The following is a 27,378-nucleotide window of genomic DNA, read 5'->3' as shown; positions in this document are numbered from 1 at the left end:
TATTCTTATTCTTTAATGTTGATCTGGATGATGATGATTATAATGATGATCATATGGATATTTGGTATAGCAATGCAAAAGTAGAATTACCAAACATTGGTTCGCTAATGCAACCTGACGCAGCCTATGTTCATTTTTGTAACAATTTTGTTCGTTATTGCAACTCCGGGAACGCACATTAAAGCCTTATAAATTTTTTGTTTTTTAAGATATTTATTTGATCGTAAGCCGGCATTAAATTTGTTCAACCACGATTGAAAATATTAGCCAATATTAAATACTAAATAAAATATTATTAAAATATTATATATATATATATATATATATATATATATATATATATATATATATATATATATATATATATATATATATATATATATAAATTGTTGCACAGGGGAGTAAAAATGATTCTTATGCCAACAAATACGTCACTTTTAATTATTCTTGACTTTCGTCCAACATTTTCATGTTGTCAGAAAGTTAAAACCATTAATTTAATTACAAACTAATCGTTTTTTTAAAAAACCACAAAAACGCAAACTTAATTGACCAGAATGTTTTTAAAAACATTCAGAATATTTTTAAAAATATAAACAATGTTTTTATTTTTATTTTTTTTAATAAAATGTTTTTTTTTTTTTTTTTTTTCTGTAAATCATGCGCGGAGTGTTGCTACATCGACTATCTTGTAGCTTGACTTGCAACAGAGTGCTGCTACATCAACTGACAAATAGCCTGACTCGCAACGGAGTGCTGCTACATCGACTGAGGGTTTGGTTGGGGCAGGCAGTTTATCAAATAATAATTTAAAAAATTACGGTCTTGCATTTTAATTTTTTTTTTGTGTCAACAAAATATGGAAAAACTTTCTGACAACCAGTTAGGGGTTATATATATAGTTTTTTTTTTCAGACAGATTACACTTTTAAAATGCCATGTACTTTGTGCAACAAATTTTCTGTTGATGATGGATGCGTTATTTGTAGTTAATGTTAAAGTATAAAGTTGTTGTTTTTCACTTTTTCTGTTTTCTTTTAAAAACAAAACAAAAATTCAGTTGTATAGCGTGGTGCTATTATTGTGATCTGATTGCCTGTAGCAGCAGAATTGCAGATTCAAATCCCACCTTTGCCAGTTACTATTTAATTATGAAGAAAGTTTGTTTTGAATATCAAAACAAATTTTCTTCATAATTAAATAGTAACTGGCAAAGTTGTGAGTTGATGTTTGTGTTGTTTAAACTGATGTTTAAACAACTCTTTTAATGAAATTTAAGCAAAAAAATTGGAGTCCTGAAATTTAGTATAGGAAACAGTAAGTATAACGTCATACTTCAGTTTGGAAAATATAGATCTTGATAGTGAATAAAACAAAATTCCACAATTTTGATTAAAAATGAATAAAGTGAAGAAAAAATCAAAAGAATCTGTTAAATGTTTTGTTATTGTAATAGCGTTGTTAATGTGTTATATACTAAACCCCCTTAATTCTTAATTCTTATATTAAAACCACTGAGTTGATTGTGAGTTGTTTAAACATCAGTTTGGAAACAAAATGAGGTGTAAAATTTAAAAGTAAATAAAATCTTTTGCAATATTTTATTTTTGAGTATTCAATTTTCAATACTTGAAGTCAAATAGTTTTGACTTCAAGTATTTAAAATCAACTTTTAGTCAAAGTTGAAAACAACTTACTAAATACTAAATCCTTAAACAATATTTTTGTATTTTATGTTCAGTTATACAGTTACAGACATAACTGGTTTATTGCTGGTGGAGAAGATAAAAGTTTGTATTATATAAAAATATAGAATTTACACTCTATTATTCCATTTGTTTTATTTACTTTTTTGTTTTTTTCTTGATTATTTAACATGTTTTTGCATTTCCATTTATTTATTTAGAAAATCTTTGTAACAGAGATCTTCTTAGCCTATTGATAGAAGATCAATCGCATGATCTTTTTAATGCTTTTGTTTTAGCTTTTAATAGTTTGAAGGTAATCATAATCTATAATATTAATCATATATTTATTTTTAAATAAAGTCATCTTAAAATCATCTATATGCTTGAATAATATTCAACTTCCCAGTATTATTTTTGTAATGATCTTTTAAGTAATGATCTTTTTAGGATAGTGACTATGTATTTAAAGTTCTAGTGCCTGAATCTAATGTTTTTTTCCCAAAAACCCTTTGCACTTGTGAGTTAACTCCACTTGGATGTTCAGCATGTGTGAGTTATGTGTTTGTATATATATATATATATATATATATATATATATATATATATATATATATATATATATATATATATATATATATATATATATATATATATATACATATATATATATATATATATATATATATATATATATATATACATTATTTATATTATATTATATTATATATATATATATATATTTATATATACATATATATATTTATATATATATATATTTATATATACATATATATATGTATATATATATATATATATATATATATACATATAAATTATTAGACTTATTAATTTCAATTTTTTTACACAATGTTTCCTCAATAAAGACTCTTTAGAAATCTATACTTATACATATATATATATATATATATATATATATATATATATATATATATATATATATATATATATATATATATATATTAGACCATTTCAAAATTGTATATAAAAAAATAATTTTTGAACTTTATTTGGGCTACCTTTTGATTTGATGTGGTTTATGGTCAGGAAAATTAGTTCAAGTTTGCAAACTTAAATAATGTGTTTTAGGGACAGCTCAATTAACTTTACTTTTTAACAGGACTCTATTATTTTGAAAAAAGAAGTTTTTTCAAAAATATGTCATGTTGGGTCTTAAAAGTAGCAAAATTATATAAAAATTTCAAAAAAATGATAATTTTATACTACAATTATTATTTTAGATTTAATTGCACAAAGACAATGTTCTTTAACTAGAAATAAAAAAAAAATATTTTTACAAGTTTTTAATAAAAATAAATTTTTTTTAATTTATTTTTTTTAAAACAATTATTATTTTTGAAATTTATATATTATTTTGCTTCTTTTGAGTACCAGGTTGACCTACTTTTAAGGAACTTTTTTTTTTTAATTTAGGACCCCATTGAAAAGTAAACTTAATTGAGCTGTTACTAAATAATGGAATAATGCTTTGAAACTTTAATGATTTACTTTTTTTCATCAATTAACAATATTTAAACATCTAGCCACTTAATTATTAAAAAATATTTTTTTTGAAATGGTCTAATATATATATATATATATATATATATATATATATATATATATATATATATATATATATATATATATACAACCCTCGGAATTAGGAAAAATGAGGTCGGCAATAATTTTCCGACCTCAATCTTTTTGAGGTCGGAATAAGGTAGGCAAAAATTATTTGATACAAAGGTCTAACCATAAAACATAGAAACGAGGTCGGCAATTTTTTGCCGACCTCAAATACTTTCAGGTCGGCAGTTAGTTCGGCATTGCCGAATGCCGACTTTAATTCCAAGAGTTGTATGTATATATATATATATGTAAATGCATACAGTGAGCAAAAAAATTAATCATGCAGCCAATAGAAATTAATAAAAATGCATTTTTCTCAAAAAGAATAAACTTTTTTGAAAAACTAATTTCACCAAAAGATAGCGCCTAAAAAATACATTAAAAATCATATGTTTGAAAATAAAAAATTTGAATTTGTTATATTTAAAAAAATAAAGAACTAACTTTATTGAAAATTTCTGACAAAAAAATTAATCATGCAACAAGGAAATTCGAATGGTAAGTTTTATAAATTTATATTATATTTAATTATATTATTTATTTATGTTAATTTAAACTATATATTTATATTAATAAACTTTAATTGTAATTTGCGTTATGGCAAGATGGCCAAAGCCAAAGATCAATAGCTAAAACGCTATGTATATCGCCTGCAATCATTCAATCCATAGAGGAAAAGTTTTAAAAAGTTGGAAACCTCGAAAATCAACCTGGAAGAGGACGCAAACGAAAAACAACAGCGTGTCAAGATCAATCTTTGATCAAAAGATTCGAAATTAATCCAAGATCTTCAACAACAGCAGCAGCAAAAGAGTTGGGGAGAGTTTTGGATTGTCTCTCACACCGCAAACAATTAGAAATCGCTTGCATGAAGCGAATTTACATGGACGAACACCAGGCAACAAGCCATATATAAGTCCAATCAATAGAAAGAAGCAGCTCGAATGGACAAAAAAGTACGTGGATAAGCCACAAGAGTTCTGGGACTCAGTTATTTGGTTTGACGAGTCGAAATTCAATTTATTTGGTTCTGATGGAACTGTAAAGATATGGAGGAAGCCAGGAGAAGAGCTTTAATTGAAGTGTTTGAATGCCACAGTTAAACACGGTGGCGATAATATTATGGTCTGGGGATGTATAACAGCGACCGGAGTCGGGAAATTGGCGTTTATTGATCAGAGAATGGATCAATATTTATATAAATCAATTCTGCAAGATAATTTAAGTTCATCTGCAGAAATTGTTGGGTTGAAAGAAAATTTTATCTCTCAACACGACAATGATTCTAAGCATACGGCTTGTTCGGTCGTCGAATATTTAAAAGTTTCAGGGCTCAAAATGCTCGATTAGGTTGCTCAATCACCAGACCTAAACCCAATCGAGCATCTTTGGGCTCACGTCGAGAAAAAATTACAAAGATCGACGAATTTCGAAGAAAGCCGACCTGAAAAACTTAATTTTGAGTTTTTGGTCGGAAATCGGGTCAGATATTACCAGAAACTCGGTAAATTCAATGCGTAGAGGTTGTTTAGCCGTCATTTAATCAAATGGTGGACCTACGCGCTATTAATTTTATATTAATTTTCTTTATTTTTAATTTAATTTAATTTTTTAAATTATGCATGTTTAATATTTTTTGCCTTGGTTTTTTGATTTTTTATTTCTTTTGTAATTTTTCATAACTTATATTATTATTTTGTAATTTTTTAGTTCCTTTTTCGATAAATTCATATATAAATTTTAATTATTTAATATAAAAATCATAAATTTTAACTTAATTTAGTTTAAATTCAGTTTTAAAAAGTTTTTACTATGGTGCATGATTAATTTTTTTGCTCACTGTGTATATATATATATATATATATATATATATATATATATATATATATATATATATATATATATATATATATATATATATATATATATATATATATATATATGTATATATCATAGTTTTTTTCACAACGGAAAAAGAATAAAAAAGTCAAAGAATTTTCCAAAAACTTGCAGAAAGTTGCAGAAAAAGGTAAAATGCACTGAGCCTGGATGTAATGAGATGATAATTGATCTACCTAGGTATTATTTAAATGACAAAAAAAAAAAAAAAACATGTCAAACTTCAGAACAAGTCACAAAACTTTTGTTCGACTCATCTCCAACATGTTCTAAATATTTATCTTCAGATGATGCTAATCAAGGTGATATTAAAAGCAAAGGCAAGTAAGAATACAACCTAAGAACATCTAGGAAACATCTAAACTACATTTCTGAAAGTGATAGCGATTTTGATGAAGAAAATCTTAAAGTTATTCCTCCAGCCAAGAGCAGGCCATGGGACGAAGATGAAAAAAAAGAGTTGTCATTATTATCTGGTAATTTTGATTTATCAACTATTTCTCAACAAGTTATACGAGAAAATGTAAAATCCAGCAACATTTTAAAACTTTAGTCAACTAAACAGATTTATGACAAGCTCCATCATATGGAAAGAAAAAACTCCTTAATAGTATGGAATCTTGTTCAAATAAGCAAAAAATTTCTTTTTCGTATGACGAAACAGATTTAATAAATTTTTTATTTGCATCTGAAATTTCAGGTAAATCAAATATTTCAGAAGAAATGTGAGATATGAAAGAAGTAGAGTAATTTCCCAGCAAAAAAAAAAGTCAAAAAAATCTCTTTTCTAAAAGTAACCTCCATCCAATATTAGTGATTTTATCCTTTGTTATCGCTTTCACAACTAAAGTCTTAATAATGTTTTCTTCATGTTTGTTAGCACTTTTTAGTTTAGATTTACGATTAATTTTTTGAATTATTTTTGTTAGTATTTTCAGTCTTGTTTTAAGATAACTTTTTTAGATTCTTTTTTTTTGTTAATATTTTTTAGTTTCACTTTGAGAATCTCTTGAATTATTTTTGTTGACTAGTTTTTATTTTAAGATTATCATCCTAGATTCTTTTTTTGTTTGTATTTTTTAGTTTTATTTTGAGAATCTCTTGAATTAATTATGTTAGCAAGTTTTTATTTTAAGATTATTATCCTAGATTTTTTTTTGTGTTAATATTTCATAGTTTTATTTTAAGAATATCTTCTTGAAATATTTTTGGTTAGTATTTCTTAGTTTTATTTTAAGATCTTGAATTGTTTTTTTTTTGTAAATACAAGTATTATTTTAAGTCCTAAAATATACAGAACCCTCAACACGGCCTTCAAAGTGGCTTCAAAGTGGGGACCAACTTCTTAATTTCTAAAAAATAAAGGTCCTCAAAAAAAAAGGTTTTGGGAGGGAGGGTTAGGGCCATTTCATGATCTTAAAGATTTTTTTTCTGAAATTGCTTTTATTTTTATTTTTTATTTTGAGATTATTTTCTACAATTAATATAAATATAAATACACACACGCCTAATATTTACACACACCAAATAAAATTAATTAATTAACACTTCAATTTTTAGCAGTTTCATTTGTTAGCAGTTTTCAGTTTAACTTTTTTAATTTTTTGAATATTTTCTTGAGACATCTTTTTCTAGCATTTTTTTAGATTTTAAGATTGTTTAAAAAGTTTATAGGTTAGAAATAAAATCTTATTTTATCTTATAATCATTTAGTTATTATGATTATTTTATTTGCAAAACAGTCACATATTTTTTACACACAATACTCATAATTTGCTATAATTACAAAATGCTATATCAACAAAATTTCAGAAAAACAATCAGATATTAAGGTGACGTAAGTATGGCATTTGTGAAAATCATAATCTTGCAGCTCAAATTCGATTCATCATGGTTAATTTAATAGGTTATATTTTTTGTAATTTGGTGTGTGTAAATATTAGGCGTGTGTGTATTTATATTTATATTATGCTCCTGATAACTCAAACATTGGCTAACTTGAACTAATTTTTAGATCCTTTGGAGATTCGAGTTATTTAAATAAAACCGGAACTGATAGGAATATTTAAAAAATAAAAAAAACCAGAAGAAAGAGAATCATCTTCTTCATTCAAATGTGTCAAAATAAATTCCAAGTCATTTTTCAGTCATTTTATTTTTATAAAAGTTTAAAAGAGAGTCGTAAAATTTGCTTTTTTCTTTTATTTGTTATCGTAATAATTCGGAAACCATAATTCGTTTAAAAATAATTTTACCTTTATCTTGTAGAAAATTTAATTTTAATACCGATTACATAATTTTTTTTTGTTTTATAGTTAAAAATTAGACAAAAAAAGTGAGAAAAATTAATATTAAATTTTTTCTAGTAAAACCAATCATTCACATATTTACTTTAAATTCCTTTATTAAGTAGTATGTGAATTTTTAAATTAGGTACCTAGGTGAATTAAATTATTGGATTTTCTCATGTGTTGGTTCCGGGTTCTTCCTATATAAAGTTATTTTACAAAAATGACTCAATGATATTTATTAATTGTTCACTTTCAAGATGACAACAAGTAAAAAGTCATACAATGAAGAAGATATAGAAGCTGCATTAAATGATATAAAAGAAAAAAATACTTCAATCAGAAAAGCTGCATTCAAATATGGCATTCCATTCCCAACTTTAATAGGTCGCAAGAACAACAACAATGCAAGCTTCAAGGGATCAGGATCAACAACTGTACTCTCACAGCAAACAGAGTCAATTATGGTGCATGCGTTTAAGTTCCTATGTGATTGGGGTTATGGTTTAACATGAAATGATTTCATGGACTTCGTATGCTGTTACTTTCTTCGTACAAATCAATCAGGCTTATTTAAAAACGGCAGGCCTGGCAAAGATTGGTTTTATGCATTTATAAACCGATGGCCTAAAGAAATTTCCACAAGAAAAACTCACACTTTAGCATCTGCCAGAGTCGCTTCTTGTACGCAAGAAATAATTGATAATTATTTTGAAGTTGTCACTAAACAATATCAATTGTCTGGAATAACTTCTGGTTGTCACATTTGGAATTGCGATGAAACGCGTTTCTGTGGTGATCAAGGCAAAGCAACTGTAGCATGTCAAAAAGGTGCAAAGTGTGTTTTGAAACTCACTGGTAACAATGAAAAAATCCATTATACAGTGAACAATTGCTGTGATGCTGATGCATACTTTACATCACCATTCGTGGTATACAAAGCAAAACGAAACTTTAGAGCTGAGTGGGCTTTAGGTGGTCTGACTGGCACCAAATATTCAATTTCTAAATCTGGTTGGATGGAGCATGACACATTTATCGAATACTTGAAGGAAGTGTATATACCAGAATGTCAAGCTATTAGTGGTACTCATATTTTACATCTTGATGGACATACGCCTCACGTCAGTTTAGCAGCTGTATTGCAATGTCAGGAAAACAATATAATTTTGATTTATTTACCAGCCCACTCATCTCACATTCTTCAGCCACTGGACAGAGGTGTCTATTGCCATGTTAACCATGTGTGGAAGGCAGTTCTTACCAAATATTACAAAGACACAAAATGCAAAAACTTAAATAAAGAGAACTTTTCTACATTGCTCAAACAGGTGTATGAGAGCAGTAAGTGTTTTAGACATTTGCACGCTATTGCTGGTTTTGAATATACTGGGTTATTTCCACTTAACAAAAACAAAATCAATCAACAGGCATTAGCTATTTCCAAAACATTTAACCAACCAACGCCTTCAATGCCATTGCGAACAATAAAGTCCTTAGCATTATCTTCTGAACCAGCAACAGCAGCCTCGAAGTTCGACAAGGACAGAGCACTACATGAGAGAATGAAAATTGAAATGGAAAACAAGCTAAAGAGTTTTTTTCAAGAAAAAAATCAGTCTCTTGTAAAAAAATTGAGGCAACCTAATATTCAATATTCCAAAATTGCTGGCCAATGTATTACAGAACATAATGTTGCAGATCATCTCAAAAAAAGAGAAGAGGTTAAGCAACTCAAATTAGCTGAAAAACAAACCAAAAAGCGTAAAACCATCTGCAAACTCATAATGCCATTGCCAAACCCTGCAGAAAAAGAAGTAACTCAAAATATAGAACTGATTACAACACCTTCAGCCAAAAGAAGAAAAGTTATTAAATGCAGAAAGTGTAAAAAAGAATTACATTCGGACATGATGTCATGCGAGAATCCAAATTGCAATATTTGGCTCTGCAACAAAACATGTTTGCCAAAAAATTTTGTAATGGGTTCAGATTCTTTTTGTTGTAAAAAATGCAAACCTTAAATCTTTTATTATTTCTGTATGCTATATAAAAAATATATAGCATATTTATGTATGCTCTATAAAAAATATATACATTTACTGTTCTATTATAGTTGGTGAATTAAAATTATTACGTATACGTGGTAAAAGTCACGTAGATAAACAAGATGAAAGTCACGCATTCATTTATGGTTTTTAATGACTATTGTTGTGTTATAATTGTCATGGGAACTATAACTTTGTATTTATATACGATTTTTTGTAATAAAAGAGAAGGTTGAAAAACGTTTTTAATATATGTATATAAGCGAATACAAGAATGCAACAAGCTATTTCGGTTATTATGCCACCAGTATTTGATGGCAACCATCAACGGTTTATCTGTCAACTGCGAACATATATTGCAGCAATGAACATTGACGAAGCAAAGAGAAAAATGATAACACTAACATGTTTGTCACCACAGATTTATTCTGCATTAGAAGATCTATGCTTGCCGGCATACCCAGAAGACGATTCAGTGACTTACGAAGAGATCGAGGAAAATATTATGAAGCTTTTTAAACCAAAGTCATCGTTAATACTATGCTTTGAATTTGCGACAATTAAAAAAGCAAGTAACGAGTGTGACGGAATTTTCACGACGGATTGCAAGAGCTGCTGAAGGATGCAAATTTACGGATAGAGATGACAGTATGCGCGACCAATTTATCACTGGCTTTAACGATGGAGCTACGATCAAACGGCTATTACTGGAATCTGAAGAACTTACATTTGCAAAGGCTGTTGAGGTTGCTGTTACTTTGGAACGAGTGACTCAAGAAGCCTGACAGTTGGATGGTTCCGATAATGTGATGGTTGCAGCAACATCGCTACTTCCCCAAACAACTGGTTTTGCCAGAACAAATAAAATAACATGTTTTAATTGTGGGAAATTTGGACATTATGCACCGGACTGCGAGGTAAAATGCAAGAACTGTTCACACAATCATCGAGCCAAAGGCTGCATCAAACGATTGCAAGGTTTAAAAGGAAAAGGGAGAATTTGGAAATAATGGCATCCAGTATTCTCCCTGAAACACCGTTGCCATCATTAAAAGTTAAAATAAACGGAATGTTCCGAACAGCATTAATTGATTCTGGATGCTAAATTACAGTGGTTCATGCTGAATCTACACGTAGACTTGTTTCAAAAAGTGAAAAATGCATCACAACTTTGGGAGGAACTGTACAAGTACTAGGTGAAATGGTAATCAAATTGGAAATTGATGGAATATATCGGATGGTTAGTTCGTTAATTGTAAAGGATAAACCATTCGGGTTTGATTTGATTTTTGGAATGGATGCTATTGAAAAATTCGGAGGAGCCGTAATCTATGGTGATAAAAACCGTACCGTCGAATGTTAGCATGTGACACGGAAAAATGTGTCGCAAAGTAAAGAAAACAAAGTAAATAAACGAAAAGAATGAAATAAACGAAGAGAACGAAATAAACGAAGAGAACAAAGTAAACGAAGAGAACAAAATAAATGATGAGAAAGAAATAAACACGGCAAAGTGTGGGGCAAATTATATAAGAAGTAAAGAGAACAAAATAAACAAAAAGAACGAAATAAACGAAGAGAACAAAGTAAGCAAAAAGAACAAAGTAAACGAAGAAAACAAAATAAACGAAGATAACGAAATAAACAAAGAGAAAGAAATAAACAAAAACAACGAAATAAAACATCAGGATTTCAAATTCACATTGACAAAAAACTGTGGCCATATCAAACTGTGATTATAAATGGGGAACGGTATTGTTTCACCAGAATGTGTTTTGGAATCAACGTGGCTCCAACAATAATGACTACAATTCTTCGTCACGTGCTCAATATGAATTCTACTGTGAAGAAAGCATGTGATAATTACATTGATGATATATTTGTCAATGAAAGTGTAGAAACAGCTGAAAATGTAGCGAAGCATTTTGAGAAATTTGGGTTGCAGTGTAAACCTCCAGAAGAGCTAGAAAAAGGACGTGTTTTAGGATTGAGAGTCGAACGAAATAAAAATGGGGAATTGATATGGAAGCGGGACAATGTAGTACAATTCGAATCTTCAAATGCAGTCACACGATCATAGCTTTTTAGCAATATAGGTAAACTTATTGGACATTACCCGGTGGCAGGAAGTTTGCGTTTACAAGCTTCAAACATCAAACGATTAGCTGAAAATATTCCATGGAATGAGTATGTTTCTGAAGATTGCAAAGAAAAAATGAATGAGTTGCTTCACCGTTTGGAAACAGAGGACTCGGTTGGTGGGAAATGGCTGGTACCAGTGAATGGAAAAGCTGAGCTTTACTGTGATGCATCGTCCATAAGACTGGGAGTAGTTCTTCTAATTGGAGGAATCGTTATTGAAGATGCAGCATGGCTACGACCAACAAGTGATACGCACCATATTAATATAAGTGAACTAGATTCGATACTTCGAGGGTTAAATTTAGCCAGTAAATGGGATATAAAAGAACTCACAGTATATAGCGATAGCAAGAGCACCGTGGGATGGTTAAACGCAGTTTTAAAAGAAGAATATCGCGTAAAGACTCGGGGAATTTCTCAACTGCTAGTACAACGACGGCTGAATACAATAAAGGAAATAGCAAAAGATATTAAGATTATTGTACAATGGATTCCATCTGAACTAAATCTGGCCGATCGACTTTCACGAATTCCTCAAAAATGGTGCAGAACAGTGTGTGCAACCGGAATAATTCAACAGAAAGACATATGGAAAGTTCAATCAATTGGTCATTTTGGTGTCGATCGAACATTGCAACTTTGTTTAAGAAACAACCAGAATGTATCACGTAAGGAGGTTTCAGCAGTAATTGCAAGTTGTAACCAGTGCAACTCCATCGATCCTTATTCCATAAAATGGAAGCATGGTCAGCTGAGTGTAAAGCAGAATTGGAATCGGGTTGCTCTCGATGTGACGCATGTAGGTGCAGAACTATACTTATCAATGATTGACTGCGGCCCATCACAGTATACAGTGTGGCGCGAACTAGTAACCAAAACAGCTGCTGAAATTATTGGAAAGCTGGAAGAAATATTTTCCTTATTTGGACCGCCAGTTTGCCTTCTAATGGATAATGAATTTCGTTCACACACACTAACAAGGTTTGCTGACGAATGGGACGTTGATTTAGAATATCGAGCTCAAGGCAATGGTATCGTTAAACGCATACACGCTCACGTTGCTCAATCGCTCTGGCAGTATTACTGTACAATGAGACAATCTCATCAAATTGTAGTAAAAGTCCATCGCAGCAATTTAAGCAAAAACCAACGTTGTTTATTCCAGGTGTCAATACACGTAAGAAAGTTGAAAAATATGGTGCAGACAACATATTCAAGGAAGGTGACAATGTTTGGGTAAAACCAGCTCAATAGACAAAATGTGATCGGTCTTGGATACCTGGTATCGTACGGAAGCAAAATGCCTGGTCGTTTGACGTCGAAACCGCAAATAGGGTATTCCCATGACATATCTCACACTTGCGTCGCCGTATTCCAGACTCTCATAATAAAAAAGACTCATTTAACGATGGTCTTGATATAACAAAAGATGAAGTTGGTAACGGTAAAGGAAGATATAACGAGAATGCCGTTCAAGTTCGAAATGATTGCAACAAACAAACGATAACGCGCTCCGGACAAATAATAAGAGCCCCACAATGATTAGACTTATGAGTTAATTCACCAAGAGGGCATGTTCTATTAAAGTTGGTGAATTAAAATTATTACGTATACGTGGTAAAAGTCACGTAGATAAACGTGATGAAAGTCACGCATTCATTTATGGTTTTTAATGACTATTGTTGTGTTATAATTGTCATGGGAATTATAACTTTGTATTTATATACGATTTTTTGTAATAAAAGAAAAGGTTGAAAAACGCTTAGATAGTTGTTTTTAATATATGTATATAAACGAATACAAGAATGCAATATTTACATATATAAAATGTTAAATTTATTAAACATTTTATATTGATCAGTTTTAACAGACTTTCTGCCAAAAGCGATCTTTTTTTTTTCTTCTAGTTTTCATATTTTCAAATACAATTAAAAAAAAAAAATTAATTAATAATGTGATTGTTGGTCTTTTTAATCTTATTTAAAAAAAATAGTTTAAAAATTTTAAAAAATAATAAAGTTACTTGATTTTTATTGTTCGGTGATCGGTTTGACCCACTTTTACTCTATATATATATATATATATATATATATATATATATATATATATATATATATATATATATATATATATATATATATATATATATATATATATATATGTATATATATATATATACATATATATATATATATATATATATACATATATATATATATATATATATATATACATATATATATATATATATATATATATATATATATATATATATATATATATATATATATATACATTAATTTTTTATATTTTATTTATATTTTCAATATAAACCGCATGCAGAAGATTAAAAAAGCTTAACTGACTTAGCCGATAGAATTTAGTGCCAGAAATGGTAACGTTAACGTTCCTGATGTTTGCAGAAAATGTTGTATTCAATTTATTTTAATTTTGGAAATACATTATTATTAATAAAACTTCGTTCAATCCCTATAAATTATTTAAATTCGTTTTTATAATTGAAATAAAACTTGGTATTTAAATTTCTGATAAAATATTTCGACATCAATACATCATAGAAATATAGCTTACAATATATTATAGGAAAAAAAAACTAAAATACTGAAACATTTAGAGAATAATAAAATAATCAAACAAATAAATACTGAAACATTTAGAGAAATTAAATTTGGGCTCCTCATATTAATTAAACATATTTTCCTTAAGTTGGTGAAAATAAATGTAAAATAAAATATTTTTTTTAGTTGATGCGTCAACTACAAAAAGTGCTTCAATTTAAATACTAGGTAAAACGCGAAATTGAATTGCGGACCATTATTCTATAGGTATTTCATGTTGTAACAGCTTTTTTAGCCGTTTTTAAACAATAACCATGACTATAAACATGACTACGCTGCGCCAACCAAAACCCTCAGTCGATGTATATACATTTACCTGCATGCTCTCTCTAATAGTCAGTAAATGCATTTACACTTAATAACATATACATTACTTGTATATTCATACTTATTTGTATTTAAATTAATAATATAATCATGGTCCTTAAAATATAATGTTTTGGTTTGCACAAAAGTTTGCATTTCACTAGTACGTACTTTGCATTTTGACGACTTCCTTAAATCCAACAAATATTAAAGAAATATAGCGGAGCACTTGCACCCTTGATCCGTATGCACCTTTGATCCTTTTAAAGAGGGCTGATAGCCAGCGTGTTATAATTTTTGAATAATTATTTTACAATGGAAACCTTACTTGGCTAAGTTGCAAATCAAGCATTAGTATTATTAATAATTTGGATAATACTAAGATTAGTATTAGTTTATTCTATTAGTCATTATAGAAATTGTATTTCTGAATTTTCAAATAAAAATAAAATGCAAATCCTAAAAATGATAATTTTTTAAAAAGATAATATTTTCCAGTTTCTTGATTTTAATTCAGGGCAGGATTTATCATTCACCAACTAAGGCAGAGGCTGATCTTGCTTTTTTTGGTGTTTGAGATTTTAGACATGGAGTAAACTCCAAACATTTATATAGTTATACTTACATTAAATAACGATGCTTTGCAAATATTAAAATAAAAATAAAAAAATACCTAAATACATAGTACCTAAATAAATTTAACACCCTACCCCATATGTGAGGGCAATGAGTTTGCAAAATATTTTTTATACTATTCTTAACTAAATTCAAATTCAACAATAAACTTGAAATTTTATGAAATAAGCTTTTAGCGTTCAAAAACTATAGCGAGAAAAAAATGTAACCCCCTCAAATTGAAGGGGTTTCAAACTTTTTATGGAAATTTTTGAACGCTAAGAGATTATTGCATATAATTTAAAATTCATTGATGAATATGTTTTTAGTCGATAATAGAAAAAAAGATTTTGGTAATTTGTTGCCCTCACATTTGAGGTAAGGGGGAGGGGGTTTTTTTGGGGCATTTTTTTTACCGAGCTCTAATCATCGCAATTTTTTGCAAAGCATCTTTAACTGACCTAAGTATAAACAAATAAATGTTTGGAGTTCCATGTATGGAAGTTATCTCTCCAACAAAAAGACGCTGGTTCAGCCCTTGCAACAAGGGAGGGTCTGAGATCTAATAAATAATTGAAATTAAGACTTTGTTATAGTTGAGATAAATCAATAACCTTTACACAATAGGACATAGTCTAGTTACTAAGTTCTGTACAATTATATTAAAGTTATAAATAAATATCTTAATACTCGCCTTTGAAAAATATATAGCTTATTCCCAAGAGATGTTTGTGGGGGTGGGGGGGCTTACTACCTTGATTCTCCCCCTAAACGCACTCTTGATTGAAACCAAACTCAAATTGCAAAAGTAAGAAAGTAAATTAAATTTTATTTTTCTTATTTAAAACTATTAAGATGCATGTATGTATGTAAGGATACGAAATGGTCATTGTAAATTTATTTACATTTATTATAAACTTAAAATAGCTAAATTTGTTTATTTTGGAAAAACGCCCACAGAAGGATTTTCAAAAAACATATTGGTTTGGTTTAGATACAAGTGTAATAAACTATTTTTATTTATTTGAAATTTATTTTTTGAAAAAAAAAGTATAAACAATTGTAAAATGTAAAAAAGTATTTAATTTTCTTCTGTTTAAATTTATAGTCAATTTCTTTTCCCCAAAAAAACCCATTGCGCAGGGCATTCCTGCTTTTTTACTGGAGTTTAGATTTTATAAAAGGAGTTTGTTTTGGATTAAAGAAAAAAAAGGAACTAAACCTAAACAATAAACTAGAAATAATGAACCTTTTCTATTTGTCTATTATCAAAAAATAAGTGAGTTCGGTAATGCAACCTGGGTAGTTTCGGTATTGCAGCAACTACTGTTTAAAACCCAAACTCCCCGAAAAAAAATTAATGTCAAAAGCAAAGTAAATGTTTTTTGAACATTCGATATGGCATTTATTACATCCATCAAGAAAAATAAATTTAAAAATGTTTTTAAAAAAATTTTATGTAACATTTTTTTTTAAATCAAAGTAGGAAATTGCACATTAATATATTATAGAAAGTTTACTTGAACTTAGAAACTTAAAATCACCATGATGATATGAAAAACCTCAAAGTTTAGGTGAGTGGATTTTTTCCATTTATAGCTTGATTTAAAGAGAATGAATAAAAAACACATATACAAATCATTTTTTGATGATCCTGTGCGTAAACCCTCTTTTTTTAGATTTTTTGGTAATGCAACGCCTGTTTCGTAATGGGTCTTACGAAACTTATTTTTATCTTTCTGATGAGAATTAAAAAAAAATAATTTTAAATCGCATACGATGCGGGTAAATTCTAAAATCCTGTGTGCTGATGACAGCGTGACAATAACGAACACAGAACAACATGATGATGATGATGATGATGATGATGATGATGATGATAATGATGATGATGGTGATGATGATGATGAAGATGATGATGATGATGATGATGATGATGATGATGATGATGATGATGATGATGATGATGATGATGATGATGATGATGATGATGATGATGATGATGATGATGATGATGATGATGATGATGATGGTGATGATGATGATGATGATGATGATGATGATGATGATGATGATGATGATGATGATGATGATGATGATGATGATGATGATGATGATGATGATGATGATGATGATGATGATGATGATGATAAGGATGGTGTAGCAACAATCAGCAAGTTTCTTTTGTAAGCAATAAATACTAATTTAAAAATTGGGAAATCATATATTTTGTGATTGTCATTGCTTAACTTGAATTACCAATTTTCTTCAATTATTGTTAAAAATGCTTTAAATATTTACATTTAAAAACCAATAATACATAATGTTTACAATGTTAACAGAAACTCTCAGTTGATGTATGTACAATCAAATTGTAAAACTCTACAAAAATTAGTGTAACTCTGAAAAATTAGTATATACAATATACTGCGCCAATACCTAAAAAATCAGTTGATATATGTGCACTCACTGTGCTTATTCTTAAATAATTCAGTCAATAAACAAAAACTTCCATGTACAAAAATTAAAAAAAGTAAGTAAAACAAAACAATATTAAAAAATCTAGTTCTTTTAAGTTATTTTTTTTTTAGTATTTTAAAAAATAATTAACTTTAATTAGCTTTTGTAAGTTCATTTTACATTTTTTGTACATTTAAAATCTATACAATAAGTACCATGATTACCTAAAATATATTTTATACCATCCATTATATAACAGCATTAAAGAAATATATGTGTATAAAGAAATATATGTGTATAAAGAAATATATGTGTATAAAGAAATATATGTGTATAAAGAAATATATGTGTATGAAATAATCTTTTACCCTTGTAATTTCTTCAAGTGATGATTTAGATTCATCAACTGCAAGCAAATATCGAACACTTGGTTTTAATTCAACAATGCTACGAACAGCAGAAGCTAAATCATTAACATGTATCATTGGAATAGTATTTTTGCCAGTGCCAAACACAGGTAAAGCTTTTTCTCCTCCAAGCCATGCTTGCTTGAAAAGTATGTGTAATAGATTTTCTTCCAAACCATATAAAACTCCAGCAATAACTACATAAGTCATAAACAATGATTTGTTTACTTTTCCATTTTTTATCACTAACTTTTCACAGTTCAAATGTGACTTATAATTTGGATGGGCTCTTCTTTTACGGTAATCATCTTCAGTAAATGGAACTTCTGGGTCTTCCTAATGTAAGTAATAAATATTATAAATAAAAAATAAATTTTACAAACACAACATTATTTTCACAATAGAATAACTGCGTCCACTAACAAAAAATGATTGCCTAACTGGAAATTGAAAGATTTATAAAAATATTAAAAGATTCCTGGGAGTGGAATTTTTTAATGTTAAAAAGAATAAGTAAAGGACGAGAAGTTAACTTTTCAAATGAATCACATGAGTTGTTGTGGAATGCCATTTTTGCATAACAGAATGCTTTAATTTATCAGGTGTTTCAATGATGATATCAAACAAAATGTCTGCTATGGGAAAACTTCATAGACATTTTGGTGCTTCAAGTAGAAAAAGAGCTTTTATTAAAGTCATTTAAGTGAAAATAAATAGAATAATACAGATTCAATTTTCTTTTCAATTTTGGATGCTCAATTAAGTCTTTGGTGGTTATAAACTGCTTGAATTGAATTTGATATTTGTAATATATACTGTTAAAAAACAATGAACTATCACATAGCAAATGCCAACATTTGTCAAGAGAAAAAAAAAACAATACAAAAATTCATGATATAGATAATAAGAATAATAAAGAGCTTTATCAATATAAATTTGAATAATTGATATTATATTACGTACAAATTAACTGTTTCAGCTTATTTGTCACACGATTAGAGTTATTATATTATTGAATGTTATTAAGACATTATAACCTATTAGGCATTCTTTTATTACACAAGAAACTCACAGGATCAATTGGTTTTGTCTTTGACCATGTTAGAACTGTAGAGATACATATAAAAACTTTTTGTGTAGTAAAACTTGAAATTTCTGCTGTTAAAGCTAAAAATAAAAATCAAAGAGAAAATCATAATAAAAACAATCATCAGTCACTTCTAAAAAAACTTCAAGTCAAAAATATTTGTTTTCTAAATTTATTTTTTATATATTATACATGTTTTTTTATGTATTAGACCATATGTGAAAAAAAATTATTTATAAAGTTATAAAAAAATACACTTTCATTTATCAGCATCAAAGTTTTTTATTATTATTAAAAAATTGTTATTATTACTATTTATAAAAATTGTATTTTTGCAAGTAATTGCGTGATTTTTTTTATTAATTCAATTATTCTAAAAATATTTTAATTAGGCTCCTTTCCTCTAAATACTATTAACTAAACCACTTAATAGAGTCTGGTTACAGTATTTAATTAGCTAGAATAATTTCCTTCTTTGAGAGTAAAAATACTTGCAATGTTGATTAACCTTATACCCATCTTCATTTAGTAGTATAAATTTGTTTCTTTTTATCAGAACTCATGATTTCTCATTTGTGTCTTTTTGTAGTTTTGCTGGCTATGCAATTCTTATATCTTAATAAGGGTACAGTTCTTAAACTCTGTTAACAGGTTCTGCCACCTGCTCTTGTATGATTTCACAAGTTCTTTAGTAGACAGTCTGATTTTATTAAAAAATTTTAAATCAAAATATTAACTATGCAATATTGTACATGGGGGAGTGCCTTTGTTTTTTTTGGTGTGGATTGCATTAACACTCATTTCAATTTTTGAATAAAATGAGTTTTAATGCTTGCAAACACTTTCTCTCCAATTCATCTTTTGATAAAAAAAAATTTAGTCAATTTTATTAGATGAAAATTAAATTTTGAAATTTGTTTATAATTGCTCATACTACATAAACTTTGTTACCTACTGATTTGAAGCTGTCAATCTTTACAAAGATATTTTGTCATTTTCTTTAACTTTTTTATGGTATTTAACTGTTTCAGTCAAGTGTTCACTTCATTAAACAAATGTATTTTTTAACATTTATTTATAGAAAACTTTTAAGATTTTCAAAAAAAAACTGAAAATTCACAGTAATATCTGGAAATCCATATATATATACATATTGAAAACCAAAACCTCTGTTAACAAGTGTTTAACTCAATTGAATCCTTTTGATGTCTCATTTTGAATCCAATACCTTACTTCACAAAAATCAATATAGTTTTCATTCTTTTTGTTCTACTGCTGATTTGTTAATACTAATTAGCAAATGGTTTTCCAATAGTTGAATAGAATTGGTGAAAATTGCTTTTGAAATACTTGATATTTGATGTTTGTAAACTCAAAGCCTTGGACATGAATGATGTTCTATATAATAAATGTGTCCTGTATAATAAAATCATACTGGATATAACCCTTCATTACTGACTAAGTTTTTAATTATTGCTGCAAAGTTCCAGTAGGAGACTGCACAATTTGTAAAAAAATCACTTTTTGTAATTATTTACAAACTATATAAATAATTAAAATGTTAATTTTTTGAAAAATTAAAAAAGTTTGCTTTTCAATTTTAAAGAAATTCAAATTTTTACAAGTGATTCAAATTTTTGCAAGTGATGTGGATAATGATGTTATTCTTATTTATTAAACAACCATTTAATATGGTTATTCAATATATATCATCATCATCATTATAATCATCATCATCATAATTATCATCAACGTCATCATCATCATCATCATAACTATCATCATCATCATCATCATCATCATCATCATCATCATACCTGTTACCAACCATATAGCTTCTTCAACTTGTGATGAACTAGAAAAGATATCGTAAATAAAAACATCACATTCTTTCAGCTGAATAAATAACTCTTCTTTAGTTTCATTCTAAAAAATATACACATTATTTTGTTTATATAACAAAAAAATTTATTTTAAGTTGAAAGTATTTTCTTCTTTATCAAAGATACAAACAGATACAAAAGACAATACATGCATTATACAAGTTTCCAATAAATTCCAAACAAATTATACAAGTCATAAAACTTGTATAATTATATTTTACATATATTTATTTTGTTGTTGTTTATTTGAACATCTAAATTAATAAACTTAAAGTAGCATAAAAGTCAATTTTTTACACCAAAAAAAAAAAATTTAATAATTTACTTCAAATATTGCAGTGACCCAATCAGGTTTTATATTACTTTTATTTTTCAATGTTCCAAAAATTTGAAAACTACTCTTAGGCTGAGGTTCTCCACTTGCTCCTGTCTCTTCATCTTGATTAACTGTTAGTGGATTTAATGCAGCTAAAGACAAAGCCTAAAAATAAAGTGTTGGTTATAATTAGTATTATATAGTAGAAAAATGTCCAGTTTAACTACTAGACAAATTATGCAGCTGCCTAGGGCAGCAAATTTTCTTGGGCAGCACTAAAAGCACATAAAAATAAATATATTAAAAACTTTTAAGTATTAAATGAATTAAATCATTCTTTTCAGTGGAGTGATTACCAACAAGTTCCATGACATAATACCAGCATAATATAAATTTGATCACTAGCTTACTTTGGGCTTATTTTGTTAAGGTTGGTGCTTATGTGGTCCAGACAATGCTGTATACACAATCCATCCAAATGAATGAAAGATTAGTAATTCATGTAGTGGCTCATTGATGTATACAGTCCAGCCATTAAAACCTAGTTATAATTATCAAAATATAGGTATTCATATTTTAGTTAAAGATGGTCAATTAACACATGTTGCTCATCAGGTTGTACTTAATTGCATGGAAAATAAAAACAACCTGATATGTCCACAAAATCAATCAGCCAAAATTACAAATTGCTAATTTATTTAAAAAACATCATCTCTACCTGAGTCTTCACTATCTAAACCATCAAAATCTATGCCAGTACTACCATTAACAGTAAATATTAACAGTAAATCTTAGCCGCTGCCTTCTAAATCTTTAGTCAACTCCCCTGCTGCCAACCTTGAATATTGTAATAACTCTAGTTATTTATTTTGAAAAAATTGAAAAATTGAGATTAGGTCCTGTCTCTTCATCTTGATTAGCCCAATAAGTAGCCACAGCTTCACAGCAAATGTTATGCATCTAACACATTGAGAAAAAAAAAGGTGATTTGAAAGATTTGAAGATTGCTAAGATTTGAAGGGAAGTTTCTCAATAAATTTGAAAAGGAACTTTTTTAAACTGAAGAGTTTAAAAAATGGTGGCAGCAAAAAAGAAGCAAAGCAAGCTAGGAAAAAAGGTAAATTTAAATTCAACAACAACAGTAAAAGGCAAATTTAAATTCAACAATAACAACAACAACAACAACAACAACAACAACAACAACAACAACAACAACAACAACAACAACAACAATAACAACAACAATAATAATAGCATGCCAAGCAAGTGTAAAAGGTGCCTTAAAGTTTCCGGGTAAGCTTTAACAAATCAAAATAGTATCATTGCAAAAATCCAAAACACAATGTTTGGAGTTGTGAAATATGATATACCAAAACAATATGTAAAAGGCACCCAGTTTTATTGCATCAAAAAGAGCTGCACAAGTGACAACTTTACTCAATCTCCAGAACATCATAACAACTTTACATCATCGCAAAATTAAAAAAATTTTAAATGCTTGTTTTTCAAACTTTTAATGTTGGTTGCTTTTGTTTGTTCTTTTACTCAACCATTGACCTTCATAATTTACTCTTCTCCGATGAAATAATAATAAAATAAAGTAAAATATAAAGTTGTTTTTTTTTAATTAAATAAAGTTTCTTAAAAAACTAAAAATATATTTATTTGATTTGTATATATTGTATATACAAATACAGCTTCTTTTTAGGGCAATAACTTTGTAACAACTTTTTTTACTTCTGTTGAAATTTTGTGTGATAATTTCTTAATTGCTTTATGTTAAATTCAATTAAATAGATTGTACAAATGACAGAATATCAGCTGTACTTTATTATGTAGGTTTTTTGTACCTTAAAGTGCAGGTAAGATTTTTTAAAGAATTAGAAAGTTATATTTTAAATTATTTGTAATACTTTTTAATTTTGTTTTTATAGTTAAAGTATATTAGAATAAGACCAAAGTTCAACATTAGATTCAAACTTCAATCTTAGGTTCAAACTTCAATCTTAGGTTCAAACTTCAACCTTAGGTTCAAACTTCAATCTTAGGTTACGACATAGAACAAAATATCAAGCAGCTTCTTACAGAGACGAAATAGAATTGAACGAAAATATTTGAGCAAATGCTGTGGATTATTGTAAAAAAAACAACTGTCAAGGCTACAAATCTGTTAAATTGTATGCATACTAATATAAACCTGAAAAATCATTGTTTATACTGTAATCTTTCACTTAATGCAGAAAAAGCAATACTCACAAATAAATCATAGCATTCTTTCAGAATTAATGGCAAAGCACCCCAGTCTAACTCAAATAAGACAAGGGAGAGTTTCTATGAACCGTGCTTTAAACTGCACTAGAGAAATGGGTGGTAAATGAAAATTTATATAAACTAGCCGAAGAACTTTAAATTATAGGTATAATGGAGAACAGTGAAAAAACTTCAGAAGGAGTCTGGTACAGTATAATAGATACTAAATGCATTAAACAATCATGATAAAACTCCACAACTCATAAACTTTGGGGTTGATGGGAGTGCAAGTAGATTGGTGTTTGTTGGAAAGGGTGACAATTGCTATCAAATGATCCACGAGAACAGAGATTGTATTACTACTCACCCAATTGTGTCTTGTGCTGGGGATGCAGTTATTTGCCATGTCATATTATCAGGAAAAGGAATAACCAGCAAAATGGCACCAAAATCCATTGAGGAAAAGATTCCAAATTCACTTGTATCAACTACAGAACATGGAGTACAAGATTAAAATTCTTTACTCGATTTCTATAAATTTTTTGAAAGTTAACAGAGAAAAATGTAGAGAGATCTGTGGTGGTACTAACAGATAATTACTCCTCAAGGTTTAACATATGTGTCCTTCATTATTGTCATGAAAAACAAATTTGTCTTTTTGATTGTCCACCAGACACAACAGGTATAACACAAATGTTGGATCAAGTAAATCATAGTTTACACCATCATTATTGCCAACATAAATCTAAACTGTTTTCTAGTATGATGACAACTGATTGTTCTGGGTTTATGGAAATATTAGGAGAGATATGGTCATCATGAACAACAAAAGAAACTTTAGTTAAAGCAGCAAAAGTGGTTGGCATTGCAGAGTCATGTCTAAATGTTAACTGGATGCAAAATGATAAATTTGAACATGCAGCAAGATGTTTCTATTCAGTCTTCTTAGACCCCAAAACGATTCTCTGTACAAAAAGCCCCAATTGTTTTATCCCCTCATAATGTCTGAACAAGTCCTCATGATAATTACAGAAAAAAACTTGAAAATGCATAGAGTCATCCATGATCTTACTGAATCTCTATTACCTATTGAAGATGTTCCGGATTTGCTACCATATTCAAAGGTTACCCCAAAAGATACCTCTTAAAAAAAAACCATAAAAGTAACTCATCAACATGGATCAATAGAGGGGGAAAAGATGAGAAGAAGCAGGTGAATATAAAAATTTACTTGTTATTTGATAAATAAGTAGTAAAATTAAAATTGACAATGAAGATAGTATTTTAGAGGTTTTAGAAAACTAATATACACCTTCAAATGTAGGCCTAATGTTTTTGATCATAACTAGAACAGCAATAGGATTTAAATTTTAAATTTAACTAAAAGTAACTGAAGCCCTTGTACTACTGATCTTTTCCATATATAGTCTTTATAACTCAATTCTTTGTTTTAAATCTGAACTTTAAGTGAAAATATGTGTTTTAATTTTTATTAAATAAAAATATATCATCAGTTGTCAGAGTATACTTGATATCGAATCGACTTGCTGTTTTAAATTTTATTCTTTTATGCCTTGGTTACTTTCTTGTATAATATGAACTTTATTCCAATTGATTTGAAAATATAAGAGACCAAAATTTAATTACCAGCATTTTAAGGTACGCATACATTTTAAGGTACAAATAACTGTAAATAAAATTAAAATCTTTTTCTTATAAAAAAAATTAATTAAAAGTCTCAACTACTTCATTTGACCCATTTTACTCTACCACTTTACTTTCACTTTATCACACACTTTTATAAATAATTTATTATTAAAAAAATTACTGAAACATATTATTAAAAAACACCTTGCTGATTGCATTACTAGTGAACGAGTCAACATAATTAACAAAAACTCTAACGACAACAGCTGATTGTATATCCATCATGTTTCTGATTTACTTTTTTTGGGTCGCGGTCATGCTTTTCAAATCAATATCCTGAGTAATATTGATTACTTCAAATATTAAGTTATTGACCAGGTATAAACAACAAACTAAATTGAAAATGCGATAAGTAACAGCGATAATACTGGGATTCTTTCAGAATTGTTGATTCAGGAAAAACTGACGGAGACAGGATCGAAAATTCTTGTTTTTTAAAAAGAATGACTTTTAATAACTAAATTCGAAATTAAAAAAAAAACTAAAAACGTTTAAAAAGGGGCAATTATAACTTATGTACTACCGATAAATATTTAGCTTTGAGTAAAGATAAGTTAGTAGAATTCAAAATTTTAAGTTGTAGGCATTTTAAAACTTGTGTCACGGAAGGAACGTTAGGTTCTTTCCGTGTCACAAGTTTCAATGGTAATAACAAAAAATTTAATATTTAAAAGAGGCTCCAGACTCGACCCAGAAAACTACAGGCCTATCTCCATCACCTCTGTACCATGCAAAATAATGGAAAAAATAGTTAAAGAATAGATTATGGAGCATCTCGTAGCCTATAAACTTATTGCCAATTGTCAACACGGCATCGTCAATAAAAAAGCCTTCGTTACAAATCTGCTTGAGGCCATGGACTTTCTAACCTACAGCGTTTCTTGCAAGCTTCTAACAGACGTGCTTTTTCCTGACTTCACCAAAGCCTTTGATAAAATCCCCCACAGAAGATTACTTCAAAAACTTGAATCCTACGGAATTGAAGGTAAAATTCTGAACTGGATAAGTGCTTTCCTTTCTAAATAGAAAGCTTTTCGAATTATAGAAAGTTGACTTTTTTTTCAAATATTCTTTTCAAAGTAACGAATAGAAATCAAACAAACAAAACGGTCAAAATAGACGTTTACGCGGCGACCTAATACAAAAATACAAAAATGAAAACAATATTGACTCAGTTAGCTGGCATATTGATTCCCCAAACATTCCATCAAGCCATGGTCATCGCTAGCGCTTTTATCGTTAAATGGACAACAACTGGCTTGTTTGCTATAATTTCTTTATTGACTGCGTCGCTCACCCATGGAACGCACTGCATAACGAAGTTGTCAGTGCTATCAATGTCGATAAATAGGATCAGGGCCGTTCCTAACCAGCGTTCATTGTGTGTACCGCAAGAGGTGGCGGAATTAAAAGGCGGCTAAAAAACTTCAAGAATGCATCACATATACTCCATATTCAGTGCCGTAATATGTAAAAATTTAGCATAAAACTGCGAAATAAAAGTTCATATTATTTTAAATTTTGTTGTATTTTTTTTCATATACAGGAATATTTTTTTAAACGTTACGTATAATATCAGTACCACCACTTTCTTCCTGATATTAATTTTTTTCTTTACGTTATTTAAACTGTTTATTTTGTTTTTGCACGCGTGCCACTAAGAATGCTACCGGCGCGGCGCCACACACTGAGTCAAAATCCATAAAAAAGTGGCAAAAAAAAAACCCATAAAAAACTATTACTAGAAAATAGTCAATTAAACTATAATGTAACTAAATACCGTTAAAAGACAGTAATTAATTTTTTGTGTGAATAAACTTTAAGATTTCACTAATTTATACGCCTTTTTCTGAGACTTATTTATTTCATTTATCGGAAAACTCGTTCAAAAAAGTCTCGCTTTAGTGTCACTCTTTTAAGATTGGTATGGGTCAAAATTTAATTTAAAGTCATATGTTTAAGATGTTTATTAACAACATTTTTGACAATAAAT

The 27,378-nt window shown here is 28.5% G+C and overlaps 1 protein-coding gene across 1 annotated transcript in view; it reads right to left on the bottom strand.

The window, feature by feature from the left end:
* LOC100206281 (adenylate kinase 7) overlaps nt 1–25,873 on the bottom strand; it is a 72,939-nt gene extending 47,066 nt beyond the window's left edge. Inside the window, exons 1-5 of the mRNA XM_065804714.1 lie at nt 25,530–25,873; nt 21,438–21,593; nt 21,047–21,155; nt 19,215–19,309; nt 18,104–18,478 (exon numbers count right to left, since the gene is read on the bottom strand). Coding sequence (XP_065660786.1) covers nt 18,104–18,478; nt 19,215–19,309; nt 21,047–21,155; nt 21,438–21,593; nt 25,530–25,610 — 816 coding nt within the window. The 5' untranslated portion in view covers nt 25,611–25,873. The remainder of the gene's footprint in view (nt 1–18,103; nt 18,479–19,214; nt 19,310–21,046; nt 21,156–21,437; nt 21,594–25,529) is intronic.
* Between the last annotated feature and the right edge of the window lie 1,505 nt (nt 25,874–27,378).

The sequence above is a fragment of the Hydra vulgaris genome, chromosome 09 (assembly GCF_038396675.1).
Source record: "Hydra vulgaris chromosome 09, alternate assembly HydraT2T_AEP".
Taxonomy (NCBI): Eukaryota; Metazoa; Cnidaria; class Hydrozoa; order Anthoathecata; family Hydridae; genus Hydra; species Hydra vulgaris.
This window is presented reverse-complemented; position numbering and strand designations above follow the sequence as displayed.